The 17,338-nt window shown below is 43.3% G+C and overlaps 1 protein-coding gene across 1 annotated transcript in view; it reads right to left on the bottom strand.

Annotated features, from left to right (window-relative positions):
- Nucleotides 1-9,835, bottom strand: part of LOC117539789 — a 58,539-nt gene extending 48,704 nt beyond the window's left edge. Inside the window, exons 1-3 of the mRNA XM_034206113.1 lie at nucleotides 9,109-9,835; nucleotides 715-2,626; nucleotides 107-351 (exon numbers count right to left, since the gene is read on the bottom strand). Of these exons, the coding sequence (XP_034062004.1) occupies nucleotides 107-351; nucleotides 715-2,626; nucleotides 9,109-9,276 (2,325 nt within the window). The 5' untranslated portion in view covers nucleotides 9,277-9,835. The remainder of the gene's footprint in view (nucleotides 1-106; nucleotides 352-714; nucleotides 2,627-9,108) is intronic.
- Nucleotides 9,836-17,338: the final 7,503 nt, after the last annotated feature.

The following is a 17,338-nucleotide window of genomic DNA, read 5'->3' as shown; positions in this document are numbered from 1 at the left end:
TTTGTAAACACACGAAAACATGGCGGAGTATTTGAGTTCGGACTCGTCAGCCGAGGAAGAAGTTTTGAGCAATATGAAGAGATTGGATGGGGGAATTCAGCCATACAGGTTCAAGCCAAGTAGTCAGAACCGTCAGGAATCCAGGGACAGTGACGATGAGGATGAACAGCACGGTGATCTTGCTGGAGACGATCCCTTTACTCGTGCAATTGATTTCGGGAGGCGAGTAGGAAGACCTGTACATGAATGGTGTACTTGCGATCGGTGTGTAGCCATGGACAATCCTCTTATGAACATATGTTGTCATGAGCTTGAAGAGCTTGAAAATAAACTGTTCACAGATGTTGCGACCTGGCTCAAAAGGCCACAACAAAAAGGAGACACAACATGTCAACGGGTAGGTAAAGGTGTTTATTTTGCACAACACTGGTCAATTCAACACATTTATACTCATCAGAGCCGGGTGCCTGCAGGAAAACAGAGCGAGAGAGCAGACAGGAGCAGAGAGGCTTTAAGATAGCTGCAGAGCACCAGACCCAGGTGCCCTGAGTTACTGCAATCGGTGCAATCACTGGAGCCAATGCAGCACAGACAGAACAGCCACACCCTATCTACTGATGCACCCGCAGGGGCATCACAGCCCCCCCCTTAAGACGGGGCCCCAAAGGGGTCCACGACAACCCAACATCCTTCTTCTTAACTCCAGCTTTTTACTTTCCATCTTAGGACTGGAGGACGCTCCTCCTCCGCCTCTGTCTTCGAGCTCTTGCCTTGCGATTTCGTACTGCTTCTTCGATTCCACTGCCTTTATGTCCCACTCCTCCTTGGGTTGGCTGGCGTTGAGCCACAGCATGTAGGCGCTCATCGGCCTCTTGGGCGCGCTGACCTCCTTCGGCCTCCTCTTCTTCGCTTTGCGGCGTTTCCTCTCTTTCTTCTCCTTCACCTTTGTCTCGATCTGAAAGTCAAAGGACCGTGTTGGGCCACTTTTTCCAGACTCCGAAACAGGTAGGTCAGTAGACATCCTACGGCTCTGCACACGCATAATAGTATAAAAAGGAGACACACTTGGAAATTGCAAACCACTCTTATCTGGCTCTACAGATGCCAACGGTCTGGAAACCACCACAGGCGGTGGCACACCTGCCCACACCACACAACCAGCAAGATCGTTGCCCAAAATCATCTGTACCCCATCAAGTGGCAATGCGGGACGCACGCCGATAGACACAACTCCCCGTACCAGCTCACAATCCAGCACTACTGTATGACGTCGCACAGGAATCAAGCCCATCTCCATTCCCCTCATCAGCACAAAATCCCCCGTCTCTGTCTCTGACGAAAAAGGCAACACTGACTCAACAATAAATGAGTATCTAGCTGCTGTGTCACGCAACACCTTAATCGGAACATACTTGTCACTACCAACTATTGACACAACGGCTTCCGTTATGAACGGCCCAAAAACAGAACCCACATCCAAGTCGGCACAAACCAGCTTCTTATCAGGCACCATGCCCGATCCTACACCCTGTGGCTTTTTAACCAACACGGCCGAACAACACATGGCTGGAGCATGTGGTGACAAACGAGGCTTCCCCTTCGTTTCCAGCAATGGACACTGCTCCTTCCAATGACCCCCACCTTTGCAATAGTGACATTGGTCCACTTTGGCCCCCTCGGGTCGCCCTGTACCTGCAAATCTACGGGAGGAGCCTGGTGAAAACTTTGCACGGGCATCTCCATTGTCTTCTCCACGTTTCCAATCACCCCTAGAATATTTCTCCGCAAAACTGCCCTTATGTGTCAACACAAAATCGTCCGCTAATTCAGCAGCTCTAAACGCGGTGGGAGGTTTCTGTTCATTCACATATGTGGCCACACGCTGAGGGAGAATGTTTTTAAATTGTTCCAAGACAATGAGCTCACAAAGACCGTCAAAACTTGCAACCTTTGCTGCCGCGCACCACCGCTGAAAATGAGAAGTTAAATCACGGATAAACTCCACATGTGTCTGCTTATCTCCCTTGACCCCACTTCTGAACCTTTGACGATACGCTTCAGGAACCAGTTCGTAAGATTTCAACACCGCTGATTTTACTCTATCATAGTCCAAAGTATTTTCGCCACAAATAGCTGAATAGGCTTCCTGTGCTCGCCCAGTGAGTACACACTGAAGTAACAGCACTCTGTCCGAATCTGACCAGTTTCTTGCCTCTGCTATGTGTTCAAATAGAGTGAAAAAAATGTCCGGGTCACGCTCATTGAACTTTGGCACTAATCGCAAGTAAGAAATTATATCGCCACTGCCTGATGCTAACCTAGCACCACCATCCTCCCCTGGAGAAAACTTGCCCTCTCCCATCAGCCGTAATCTAGCATGTTCCACCTCACATTTCATCTTTTCCACCTCCAGCACCTTCTCCACCTCTAAACGCTTCTCTACCTCCTGCTGCTGACCCCTCATCTCCAACTGCAACTTCTCCTGCTCCAACTTCAACTCCAACTGCAATCTCTCCTGATTAAACTGCATGGCCAAAAGCTCCTTTTGCTGTTCGAATGTCAAACCAGCTGTCTGAACCACTACTGGCCCGACCCCTGCCACACCAGACTCACTCTTCTGTAACACTTGTAGAGTTATATTTGTATTTATTCATGTTAGCAAACTATGGATAAGCTTAAAATGGGAATAATTTGGGTAAAACTGTGAGCTGCATTTGGGGCCTGTTGACATGTGTTTTTGAGGACAAAGGAAGATGGGGGAAGGTGAGAGCATGTCCTGATTTGCATTCAACTTAGATCTAGCTACAGTGGTTTGTGATATTAAGAGAGGTCCCTTGGGTTTCTCTGGTGCTTATCAATAGTAGCAGTTAAGTGAATACTGTTCAAACAATACCTGTGTTTGTGTTTTATATTGATTTCTCTGTTTTATCCTTTCATAAATGTAAGGACTACAAATGGCTATAAACATTCTGGGCTGGTTGGAGTAAACAGGGTTTTATTGCTCTGTGGGGGAGGTGTAGGTATGCAGGCCTTGAGACCTTTTGTTGGAAAGTGAGCCTGTTTGGTTTCCTGCTGCGTTTCCTGCTGCGTTGCGTCTCCCAATGAGATGACCTGAAAAGATGACCAGCTGACCTAACACCAAACCCCTCCTTCTTACTCTGGTATATATCCGGTGGATCCCTGGCGTTCGGCCTCTTCTTCACATGCTGCCCTCGGGTGAAAGTAGCTCTGCAGTATGCGAACCGGGGCAGGAGTAAGCCGGCATTACTCCTTAAGCATTGCAATATAACTGTAATATATCATGTTGTATTGTAATGATTGTATTGCATTGTCATATTGCCATTAAAGTAGATTATTGTTAACGGTTACTTTGTAGATATGGATTCCTTCCTGTATTATAACCAGCTTCATAGGAACGCGCGGAGATTTGAAAAGCGGACCAGTTATCCCTCCAAATCTCCAACAAAATGGTGACCCGACGTCTATAACGAAGCTGAGGAAGAATTCAGACGCTTTCAAACATCTCAGACAATCAGCAGGACTCTGCAACTTTGCAAATAAGGTAAGCAGACGATGAAAGTCGCCTGTCTGTAATTGGATACGCTAAAACTTTAGGATTGTCTGTAGGCGTTTCACAGTGTTTTTATAGTTTAAATGGAATATACAATGCATATTTTACTATGTTAGGAAAGTTATATACAAAACGTAAACGTTGATCGACAGGTAGACGAAAGTCCTGCGTGACGTAAAATAGAGCAGTTTGGCGCGGATCTGCAGGTAGTTTATTCCTGAGTGGCGTAGAGATGGTGCAGTTTGTGTGAATGCGAGGTTTGAATCCTGCACGGCAAAACCTGGAAACTCGATAAATCAGATCGAGTCGCCGTTTAAAACTGGGGTTTAAATAACAGACCAATGCTAAAAGCTTAAAGCCAGAGGTCTGTTATATATTAAACCAAGGTAGAGCGTTTCCCTTTGTCTGGAAACTTCTGCTGCTGCCATCTAGTGGCTGAAAGGGGGTATCACACCCTTGAAACTTCTGCTGCTGCCATCTAGTGGCTGAAAGGGGGTATCACACCCTTGAAACTTATGCGAGCTTAGAGTTTAATCATTACATTGCTGGCCGGTATTGAAGACGGGAAGCACGTTCCCAGTATATTAATTATAACTGATTTTGGTAAACTGGTACAAAACAATAAGGGATTGAACATTTTTTACAACGACAGCACCAGGAGATGAGTAAACTCAAGAATCTGTAGAGTGTAAATACATTGTGCAAAACACATTTTACACTCGAACTGTTTGCAAATGTAGACAATATAAATAAATGTTCAGAAAGAAGACATAGGCCTACACTTGATTCAAATTTCATTACTGTGATCCGATTGGTGTGCTCTGCAGGTTTACTATTGTTCGAAGTAACAGTGGGATTTAAAATGAGAGAAGATATGGAGATGTTCTTTCATAGTGTGTGGAATATGTGATGCTGGAAACATGTAAGTATTTCAGAGTTGTGTTGGGTAAATATGTAACAATGGATGAAACAATTTTTGGAGTGAGTTTTTGTAATATCATAAGTAGACATTAATTATGTTGTTTAGATGGCATTTAACAACTAGGACAGATAGTATGATTACAAAGAGACAGAGTGGAAAGGGTTGGATTTATTTAACATCAGTGTGCTAGACTTCTTATAGGTAATGTGTACCGGGACCTGGACTCCCCCTCTGAGTTAGAAAGGCTTTGATCCCGACCCTCCAAGCAGACAACGAGACCTAACCCAACAGGAGACTCCTCCTTCTCCATCGTACAGACAGAGAACCAGAGCTGAACCAACAACGACCTGAGGCATCCAGAACCAAACCAGTATGCTGACAAAGAGGCAAACTCTCATCGGTCCCTCAAACAGGACATGAAGTTCCAAACTGCGCCGCGAGATTTGGCACAATAGACATGAGAGCAGAATCCGCCCTCCATAAAAACAGCAGAGAGACTGTAAAGGAGGAGTGCAACAACAGTGGCATGATGGGGCTGCAGATGTGACTGGGCCAATGGCTGCCTACAAAAGTTACAGCGGATGGATTCAACAGCTGATGGACTGAAGAGAAGACAGAATCAGAGGAGTTGGCATGGTCGATTAGAAGTGAGGAGGCCAGGGTCACGGCTTGAGAAAACCAGGGGAGGAGGAAAGGAGAACGGGAATGAGTGAGTTACACATAAACACACTTATTCACGAAACGCACATTTAAATAACTTGAATTAACTTCATAAATACGTAAAGACAGAAAGATTTATTAATCATTTGGTAAATTAAAAATAGCAGTAAAGAGGAAAATATTAAAGTAAGATGATAATCATCCTAAAACACACTGACAGAGTAGAACCATATTCTTCAATATTTTCATCATGTTAACAATTCATTCTTTAAGACATTTTTATTCACGTGTGAATAAAGTAGTGATCTCATTGGTTACAATATTGATCACCATTAAAAGGATAGTTTTAGGAACCACTCTATAGGACAAATCTTTGTTTGTATTAATGGCTAGTGCCAAGCCACATATTCAATTCCAATCTAAAGTGTTGATTTCACCATTGTGGCATAGTTATTACCAGACTTCGGTTTTAAATCCTTGATAAAGGAGGGAGTAATTGTTGCATGTTCGGACACCCAAGGTTCCACACACTGCTAAAGAGTTTAACATCGTTTTTTAAGTAGACCAGAATTATAATGAGCTATGAAATGCAGAGCGACACAGATCCTAGTAATGTTTTGACTCAAGATAATAGTTTATTGTACAAAAGTTTCTGAAATAGATCATTAGACATTTTAATTAGTAGTGGTACTCGAAGGAAGTGAGTTTTGTACCAAGTTTCAGGAAAAGTGGGAGGCGGAAGTCCCAATGACAAGTGAGAATCATCTTGAAAATTATAGTTGAAATCGTGACATATTTTTGTAGACAAAGGATACTGGCCTATGCTGAAATGTCAAAGTCTCTGCAGAGCACGACACATGGCCAAAAAAGACGGAGACCAACTGACCTTTGACCCTGACCGACAGTGTAACTTGACAAGGCACTGTGGATGACTGACTCTGGGGTGAACCTGACCAAACTTGACATGACAACCAGACAGTGTGAGTGTGAATGTATGCCGGCATGTGATCAGTGTAACTGCATGATTCTAAAACAATAATTAACCAAGCATGTTTTTGGACTAACATATTATTTTGGAGCTCCAAGGGAAACGAGAGGTTTCCTAAAAATTCCACAAAAAGGGGAAACCGCACATGTGATATTTTCCTCTCACATGAGTTGGCGGTTTGCAAATGTAAAACTACAATCTGAAGATTCTGTTTCTTTTAGGCCTGAAGGACGGAGAGGAACACTTCTTTTCACTGAAGTGTTCGCTGTGGAAATAATGATAATAATGTTCGTTATGTCCCTAACCAATTACCTGACAGTTTTTGTTCCCCTCCCATTACAGGCTTTTGTTACACATTATTTCATGTGTAAAAGGGGGGAGTGAGTATAAGGTATAAATGTCAACATGGCTGTAAAATTCACAATTTAAATTTTTCTTTTAAGGATTGACGGAAACCTTGCACCCCAACCCAGATGTTCAAACTGAGCATTGAATGTAATTAACCTGCTCCATATCTGGGGATAAGATACTGTTTGATGAAGGTTGAGATGTTTCTAAATATTGATTTGAATTATAACAGGTAGCACAGAAGCAGTGGTCAAGGGGCTACTGTGAAACCGAAGAAGTTGACCTGTGATAGTTAAACAATTTTGTAATATTTTAACAGACATTAGAGTAACTGAGGTTTGAAATGTAGAAAGAACATATTACAGTTAAAGCTAAAACATAGTAGTGTATTGAGACAGAATTTAATTTAGACAACATCATGTAACTAGCCTGGTAAAGAAGTAAAAGCCATAGACTTTATTGTTTAGGTCATTATGGGGATATACATTTCATCTAAATTTAGAATAGAAAGACATTTGATGACAGTTTGTTGGAATTCTGTATTCATTTTTCAGCGTGATAATATCTAAGCACTGACAGGTAGAAGCAGTATCACCAGGAAATCATTCACTTTGTTAGCATCGTGATTTTGGTTGTTTTTGAATCCATAACATTAGTGTGTTTCTTTGCCAGAAACATTAGCAGTTCATATTATATTTAGATTTTAAATAGGATTTCATTTAAAAATAAACACGGATGCTTGTCAGAAATTCAGAGCTATTGAAATATGTTATTTAGTTTACCTAAAGATGTTGAGGTTCTTATTTAGTTGGCACAATCCAAGTATTAAGATTCTGAAGCTGCACTGGCAGATAGGAGGTCTACAATTAATTTAGAAAACCTGTTCACAGACGGCTGTTGTTTCAAGACACCCCACCAAGAGGCTCCAAGTGGGGCAAAACAGCTGAGCGTAGGCTTGAGGGAGTTGTATCAGATTTCTCCACACAGGTCACTGGCGCCAAAAGGGGGACCCGAGAAGCACGAGGACAAAGTGGCTCAACCCCAGGCTCTCCGACCCCGACCGAGTGACCCAGCGGACCTCTTATGCCGTCTGCCTGGGAGAAAAGGGGGACAGCTCGTACCACGGGAGCCAGTGTGCGGCGGGGAAACCACCTGCTAGGACCAGGGGACGACATCAGGACGGACGTGGCCCTGGCAGACGTGGACTACTCGGAAGCAGCAGACTGGAGGAGCAGGACCCTGGAGACATCCTTACAGCAGACGACCCGGGAGGCATCATCAGCGGGCCGGAGAAGGAGGACCCTGGAGACATCTCTACAGCATCGACCCGGAAGCCGCCATCAGCGGGCCGGAGGACGAGGAGGAGGAAGACATCTCTCTAGCAGGCAGCCCAGAAGCTGCTGTCAGCGGATTTGGGGAGACAAAGACACGGCAAGCCAGGACGGCACAGGGAACTTGTCGAGGCAGCAGAGGAGTCTACTTCGCTCTGATCAGTTCCACCCGTGAAGGGCAAGCTGCATCTCCCCCTCCCTATTAGCTGTCCTTGTGGGCTATTCCTCCGAGGGGGGGGGGGGGGCTGATGATTCTAGCACTCAGCTACCCCCTCATGGTTCCTTCACTGCCATGGAAAGTGGTGTTCGGTCTCCATGAAGGTTTCAAGTACTCTAAATACCAGCTTCGGATGGATTTATGGACACAGTAGAAAATAATGACAGTGGGTATATTTCAAAATGCCTTGTCTAAGTTTATCTCTGGAGAAGGAGATAAAAAGGGGGATTTGTAGAGTTATATTTGTATTTATTCATGTTAGCAAACTATGGATAAGCTTAAAATGGGAATAATTTGGGTAAAACTGTGAGCTGCATTTGGGGCCTGTTGACATGTGTTTTTGAGGACAAAGGAAGATGGGGGAAGGTGAGAGCATGTCCTGATTTGCATTCAACTTAGATCTAGCTACAGTGGTTTGTGATATTAAGAGAGGTCCCTTGGGTTTCTCTGGTGCTTATCAATAGTAGCAGTTAAGTGAATACTGTTCAAACAATACCTGTGTTTGTGTTTTATATTGATTTCTCTGTTTTATCCTTTCATAAATGTAAGGACTACAAATGGCTATAAACATTCTGGGCTGGTTGGAGTAAACAGGGTTTTATTGCTCTGTGGGGGAGGTGTAGGTATGCAGGCCTTGAGACCTTTTGTTGTAAAGTGAGCCTGTTTGGTTTCCTGCTGCGTTTCCTGCTGCGTTGCGTCTCCCAATGAGATGACCTGAAAAGATGACCAGCTGACCTAACACCAAACCCCTCCTTCTTACTCTGGTATATATCCGGTGGATCCCTGGCGTTCGGCCTCTTCTTCACATGCTGCCCTCGGGTGAAAGTAGCTCTGCAGTATGCGAACCGGGGCAGGAGTAAGCCGGCATTACTCCTTAAGCATTGCAATATAACTGTAATATATCATGTTGTATTGTAATGATTGTATTGCATTGTCATATTGCCATTAAAGTAGATTATTGTTAACGGTTACTTTGTAGATATGGATTCCTTCCTGTATTATAACCAGCTTCATAGGAACGCGCGGAGATTTGAAAAGCGGATCAGATATCCCTTTAAATCTCCAACACACTCCCCGCTCAAACAAAGATGACACGATGACAGCTTTAATGTCATGTTTCCGCTTGCTCCCTACAACAGCAATTTCATAATGCTCTGCTATTTCGATCAACTGCGCCTTCTGGCAACCATCCAAGAAAGATACTGAGGGCGCATCCACAAACGCTGACAAAGAAGCCATAATATATTGCCTATACCCAATCAGAAAGCAAAGTACTCAACTGTCAACACGCCTGGGCGAAAAGACAAAACCCAACAGAGAATTCCCCCCTAACTGCCTTACCAAAATCTTCCTAATCTCACCTAGTCTTCATGTGGCTTGCGGCGGGTAATTACGCACTGGAACCCGGCGGATTTATGGAGCGACCTGCACGCAGGTAACACCAAGAAATCACGCGGATGTGCCCCCGAGACAGCTGTCCGAAAACAGCTGACACCAACCACGTCGCCACAACACTATGAAAAAAACAAACAGACGGAACCCAAGGGGAAACGCCACTTAAGCCTAGCGGGGAAAATCTCTTTTACAAAAGCGTAACAAACAGCAATATCTTACCTTCTGATTGGCACACAAACCCTGATGCCATGTCACACACTAAAGCATCCTGAAACCCAAAAGACATGATGTGTCCCCCAAATAGCAGCGCAGAGCCAGCACACAGCTGGACCACAACAATGAATCAGCTGCTCAATGAGCACTACACAAACTTTTTAAATAAATAACCCGTTGGACGAGCCCCCATTTGTTGTGACCTGGCTCAAAAGGCCACAACAAAAAGGAGACACAACATGTCAACGGGTAGGTAAAGGTGTTTATTTTGCACAACACTGGTCAATTCAACACATTTATACTCATCAGAGCCGGGTGCCTGCAGGAAAACAGAGCGAGAGAGCAGACAGGAGCAGAGAGGCTTTAAGATAGCTGCAGAGCACCAGACCCAGGTGCCCTGAGTTACTGCAATCGGTGCAATCACTGGAGCCAATGCAGCACAGACAGAACAGCCACACCCTATCTACTGATGCACCCGCAGGGGCATCACACAGACGACTTGGATTGCATATGTTTACACAGGGAATTCGACACTGTGGTGTTAGAAAAAGCTGTATTGAGAAAAGATCCAAAAGATCCTTATCTACAAAACTTCAAATTCAAATATTTTATTAATTAAAAGGCCAACTACAGGCAAACAATACAATTGTGTATATCATGTACTGCCCAAATAATATAAAATAAAGTTTTCTAAAAAGGCAAACAATACAACCCCAATGTAGGCCTACTTAGTAGATACAATGATTTTGATTACTAGATATGTATGCATGTAGTACCACCCTTGCTAGCGATTCCCTCTCTAGTTTAGCATACTCAGCCTCGTTGTCCCTGGCCCTAGAACCACGATTTTATGGGGCCGGAAAAACTGGGGGAAAATACCCACTAGCCGGTACTACGCTATATGGAAAGGCCACCAAAAACTGGCCTGGCCTGGACGATAAAGGACGTTTAAACGGGGCTACCCGCTGCACCAGTGGACAGTGAGGACTATGGAAGAGAAGATGTGATGGCTTTGTGTGGAAAGCTGCTGAAGCCAGCCTGTGTCCCTCTCATCAGTCTCTCCAGGCAGCACCCAGCTATTATTCCATCTTGCAGATGAAAAGACTTTGATATGTGAGTAATAACTAACTTGTATCTAACATAATATTGAATGTGGTTTAGTAAAGTATTTAAAAATACCCCACATTGTACATGTACAGGACAATCAGACCTTGTTCAACAAAGATCATCAGACAATTGTTTTGTCTTTGAGGTACAGCCGCAGCAGAGAGTCTGAGTTTGAAGAAAACACTAACATTTTATTTAGTGTTGTTTAATCAATCAATATTTACTGGTCTTGAATTTCCTCACTGGATTACAAAATGCTCGAATCTTATTGTACAGGGACATTATGCAGATGTCATCACCTGAAGATGAAAATATAGATTCAGCGATATGTACCATTTTAAGGAAATAGACTGTTAGTGGTATTGACCGAAGCTCCGCAGCTGTAGCTAGGCACTGCTAATGAAAACTCAAGTGCTCAATTTGTTGGTTTTTATTTTTTATTAAGAATTGACCAAGCATATCTTCCTCTTCGAAATCCTAGTTGTACTTCGCTAACACGCAGTGCCTGGGAGGGTGCGTTTGATTGTTCCCACAATAGTGCGTGCGTGCGCTTGTGCTTCAAAGGTCCATCATACAAGATGTAGGGGATCTATTGGCAGCTGCTGATAATAACATCCATCATTATGGTTTACTAATAGTTATCACTTCACTTCCTCCTCCAGCACCTGGACACAGCAGGAACCTACGCCAGGATCCTGTGTGTGGACTTCAGCTCTGCCTTCAACACAACCCTCTGTCTGGAGGCTGCGCTCCATCAGGACCAACACCTCTCTCCATCAGGACCAGAAACTCTCTCCATCAGGACCAGAACCTCTCTCCATCAGGACCAGAACTAGGGATGTCCCGATCACCTTTTTTTGCTCCCGATCCGATTCCGATCATTTGATTTTGACAATCTGCCGATACCGATTTTTCCCGATCCGATCTTTATGCAATGCATTAAGAGAAAAAAAAGCATTCAAGTTGTCCCTTAAGGTTATTTTTTTATTGAAATGACAGTACCCAACTATCCATTCTATCCAACATGGATATAGCTTCTTTTTTTCACAGCAGCATTGGATCAGTTCAGTTGTGCAGCATTGGATCAAAACAAAATAAAGCTTATCAGTGGTCCACCACAAAATAACCATGTCAACAAATTGAGTGCAGATAGTGCAGTAACAAAACAAAAATAACTACTGGAAAGAGGTAGCTTGACTATCTTCACAAGTTCACATTCAGTCACAAATAATAAAATAAAATAAAAATGTGGCTTAGTGCAGAATTCTAGCCTTAAGACTAACTAGTCTAGTATTCATGCAATGAACAACAGCAGCTTAACATAACATGAATAAACAAAGTATTATATTTCCATTTTACTGGAGTAACACAATTCAATAGTAATCAGCAGCGAACCACTTATTTTTGTTATTCTACAGTATTGTTGTTTTATAGTTATTTGTTAATGTAACCCAATTTGTGTTCTTTGAAATTGAAAAGGATATTGCATTGTGTTGGTTACTTTCGTTGCAGTTGTATATGTCTTAAGTGTAATTTGTCTTGGCTTCCTATTTGTGGACATGCTTTTATTTTGAAGGAGAGGTCGCGCTGTTGACAGGAAGTTGTTGTTGCTTTGGAAACAACGTGACGGAGATTAACGGAGAAAAGTAATATCTACATATAAAGATGGAGAAAGTAAACGATAACGTTTATGGTTAAGTGTTAGCACCCCCCGAAGAGGCACAAGCTCTTACGTTGATATTGAAGATTTCAATAAATTCAATTTGAAAAAAAAAAGTGGAATTAAAAGAAAAAACAAACAATCGTATTAGATTGGTCGTGTTGAACGTAGCTCTGTTCTTTCCACCACGCGGAACCTCCTTCTTGCAAACATTGCATCTGGCTGTTACACTGCCTTCGCTTTCAATTTTATAATACTTCCAAACTCCTGACATTTGCTCTGTCCCGACTCCCGAGTCACCAGCTGAACGTAGCCTCTCGTTAGCTTACTGCTACTATTAGACACTGGGCCCACTCTGTTGCCAGATTTGAGAGAAATAAGCAACCAGGTCTGAAAATAAGCCCAAAAGAAGCAACACATACATGATGTTGTGTAATTTTAAACCAAAACTAAGGCCTCAGGATGACTTTAAGACGTGAACATGGTCATTTTTGTTTTGTAACATTAAATAAAATAATTTTTTTAAGGATTCCCGATCCCCGATCTTTTTCTCCCGATTCCGATCTTTTAAAAATCACGTGATCGGCTCCGATCCCCGATCACGTGATCGGATCGGGACATCTCTAACCAGAACCTCTCTACATCAGGACCAACACCTCTCTCCATCAGGACCAGAACCTCTCTCCATCAGGACCAGAACCTCTCTCCATCAGGACCAACACCTCTCTCCATCAGGACCAGAACCTCTCTCCATCAGGACCAGAACCTCTCTCCATCAGGACCAACACCTCTCTCCATCAGGACCAGAACCTCTCTCCATCAGGACCAATACCTTTCTCCATCAGGACCAGAACCTCTCTCCATCAGGACCAAAACCTCTCTCCATCAGGACCAGAACCTCTCTCCATCAGGACCAACACCTCTCTCCATCAGGACCAGAACCTCTCTCCATCAGGACCAGAACCTCTCTCCATCAGGACCAACACCTCTCTCCATCAGGACCAGAACCTCTCTCCATCAGGACCAGAACCTCTCTCCATCAGGACCAACACCTCTCTCCATCAGGACCAGAACCTCTCTCCATCAGGACCAATACCTTTCTCCATCAGGACCAGAAGCTCTCTCCATCAGGACCAAAACCTCTCTCCATCAGGACCAGAACCTCTCTCCATCAGGACCAACACCTCTCTCCATCAGGACCAGAACCTCTCTCCATCAGGACTGGTGGACCATGGTTTATGTCCATGGTAAACCATGGTAGACCATGGTTAGACCATGGTTAGACCATGGTAGACCATGGTTTACAGTATGTCCATGGTTAGACCATGGTAGACCATGGTAGACCATGGTTTATTGTGATCATGGTAGACCATGGTTTATATCAGTGCTCTACCATGGTTGACTGTGGTGCCATATCCCAACCATGGTCTACCATGGTCAACCATGGTTATACCATGGTTAAATGAACCATGGTAGACCATGGTCTACCATGGTTCATTTCGCAGGGGCCTGTCGAAGGTGGCAGAATAAGGTGATTTAATAAAAGTGAGGTCTTGTCTCTTTGGGGGGGCTAAACAGTTGGCAATGTTAACGCTGGCTTGTACAGAAATATTATCCAAACATTTCTGCCTCTTTCTCATCTAGCCCCCACAATAAAGGTTCGTGGGATATGGAGGGTGGCATCTGTAAATAGATAATCATCTCCCTTGGCAAAATACACGTAAAAACTCACGTGCATCCACACACACACGGCAGGATTTTGTGTGCTTCCACACATACACACTCTTCAAACAGGTTCTCTCTCTCTTGGATTAGTAAATAGCAGAATAACGGAGTAGGCAGGAGCTTTGCAATGCAACTGGCGGCAGCAGCACTACAGACATACACAACTAAATAATGAAGCCCCATTTATTATTACTGCACATGGAACACGCTGAGAGCTGTTTGAAGTGCTCTGGCGCACCCTTCATCTCCTCTATCCCCGTCTGTCTCTCGCTTTAATTCTGTCCTTCTCATTCCTTCCGTCTCCATCTCGTAGTCATGCTCTGTTGTCTGCCTTGTTATCTCTCCCTCCTTTTTGTTTCCCCGTCTTTTGGATGAGCTTATCCTTGTTTACAACAGCCTGTTTTTGAAGAGTACATGCCTATAAACTGCCTAAACACACATGTCCTGAGATAAGATTATTCCGTCCAGCCATGAAGGAAAATTAGGCCAGTGCAGCAGGAAAAGAAACAAATTCAACAGAGCCTGATCGGAATCATTAGGTCAGAATAAAAATATATTCAATAAAAGAAAAATCGTATGGAAACTCAGACATGTTTACGGTGGCCCTGAAGTGCAAGACACCACAGCATTTCAGAAAACACTACAGCATTTCACAAAACGCCACAGCATTTCAGAAAACACAACAGCATTTCACAAAACGCCACAGCATTTCAGAAAACACAACAGCATTTCAGAAAACACCACAGCATTTCAGAAAACACCACAGCATTTCACATTGGACGGAAAGGGTATTTCTTTAGGGAGAACACTTCTTGTTTGTGATTGGACAGAGCGAAATATGTCCCAACACATCAGCTGTTAGCACACACTCAGAGCTCACAGCTCCTCATATCTGTTCAGAAACTGGACACAAGTTAAACATGTACAAACCACAGACTGTCTATGTCATGGCGAATACAGTCGCTGCTTTATTTATGTCTGTATGACATTGTTGTGAGTGTGGACGGAGCAGCAACAGGTTAGTTTAGCCTGATGGGTGTTTTGCAGTTGCTAGCAGCTTATTGGGATTGTATGCTAGATAGACAGGCTGTCAGGGTCCGGGAATTTTAGGACTCAAATGCAGTTTTAAAAAAAGACAAAAAAGGTAAACATAACAAAAGGCGAGCTTTATTTACCAAAAAAGCTGTAGACGATAGCAAACAAGAAAGAACTTAACATCGAGAAATCCGTAGCATGAAAGAACCTACTGTAACATCCATAAATCCGTACCATGAGCATCCAAACAAAACCAACAGTCAAACATGGAGTGTGACAGGAAAGGTAAAGACAAACAATGAACCGACAGGGGAACACAGGAAGAGACAAGACTAACTACAGGGAGGGGTAATCAAGGAACAAGAAACAGCTGGGTAAAGGAGGGAGAAACACAAGGGCAACAGGTGAACACAATTAGACACACCAGGGAAACTAACGACAGGGAGGACATTACAGCAAAATAAACCCAAACCTAGACATACAAAACTAAAACCGTGACAGGCATTGTTTTGATATAATAAATTAAGCATTATTGTTAAGCATGTCAGCCTGCAGCCCCACTTTTAACTCTCTGTCTCTCTCTAACTCATTGCAGATGGCTGCACTAAAGAAAAGGGCACAGAGAGGAAACCAGTTGTAAGATGTTTAAAAGTTCATTAAACATAATATATGCTTAAATGCATTTCAAATAAGTTATGTTGGAGTTTGTGTTATTCTACATTTTGACACCAAGATTTTCTGATTTTACTGCAAATGTATATCGGTTCCAAATATCGGTTATCGGTCTCCTTGATTACTAATAATCGGTATTGGTATCGGCCTTGAAAAAGCCATATCGGTCGATCCCTACTTTTGACAGTTTTAAACAGTGTTCTTGCTGGTAATGCACAATACCTCAGCACACAGGCAAGAGGTTCTAAGTATTACAGAAACACTAAACTTAAATTATCACAATCACAATGACATTTTTTTTTTTCACCAGACTTTTAAATCAGCTATCTTTCTCTTACCATACGTAACCCCTCGTTATAATAATGTTTTTTAACAGATGTCGTCTGATTGTATAATCATATGCGCGGGCCGCTAGAGTCTGTTGATATACTCTCCAGATTAACAGCAGCATGAAAATAACCTGCCGAAAGTGCCGATGCTCCATGGCGGAGGCTCCGATAGAAATTGCCAGGATTTGCAGTTTTACCCCCTTAATGTCTGACCAATGGTTGAACAGCATTTCCGTGCACATAACTTTTGTTTAAAGTTTATAGTCCGTTTGAGTTTTGCCCGTGTCACTATTAGGTGTGAATGCGACTTTATATTCAAACACCATTGAAAGCCATTTAGGGTTCAATATTTTACCCAAAGACACTTTAAGGTCAAAGATGGGTTCGGGTAACAGTAAATAAGGGGGAAATGTGTTGTCTGGGGATGCAAAATGGATGTAAGAGAAGGATGAAAGGAATATGAAAAGGTTAGAAAAGTGTCAAAAGAACTATAATTTTACGGGTAGAGGAATGTGATAATTTGGTTAGGGATATTGCCAAATATCTGGCACAAACTACTAGAAACCTGGAGGTCCGCTGCAACTCTTACTACTTTTAAATCCAGGCTGAAGTTTTTGCCGCTGCTTTTAATTGAGCTATTCACATCTTACACTGCACTGTAACTTTTATTCATGTACCTGCAGTGGAGAGCCGTGACTTTTATACCTAGGCCCTCTGACCCCCACCCCTTCCCTCGGAAAAAAAAAAAAAAGAGTTATTACATCACAGCGTATACTTCAGCGGAATATCAAAACAACGGCCCAGGGTGTAAAACGCATCAATGACAGCGACCCGGGCGGAACTTGTCATAAAGTCCGCGATAATAAAACCCACCCATTTAGAGGGAAGATATGATTGGTTAATTGTACTGTCATTTGACATTACTCTCTCGTTGAGTTACTATAGCGGGCCCTCTGTGAATTTACAGCAGGACCACCAATCAGCTCCTATCTTCACAGTAACTCGCAGAGACCATGGATGTATAATAAGAACTGGATACAGCGTGGGAGGCGGGGCCTCATTCATTCCTATGAGAGTTGCTCATTAGCGCATGATGATAAAATGGCCCAACTTTTGAGAGACCGAAACCTCACAGATTACCCAGCATGCCTGAGAAGTACCCGCA

The sequence above is a fragment of the Gymnodraco acuticeps genome, unplaced genomic scaffold (genome assembly GCF_902827175.1).
Source record: "Gymnodraco acuticeps unplaced genomic scaffold, fGymAcu1.1, whole genome shotgun sequence".
Lineage (NCBI taxonomy): Eukaryota > Metazoa > Chordata > Actinopteri > Perciformes > Bathydraconidae > Gymnodraco > Gymnodraco acuticeps.
Note: the sequence above shows the minus strand (reverse complement) of the source record. Positions and strands in the feature narration are given on the sequence as shown.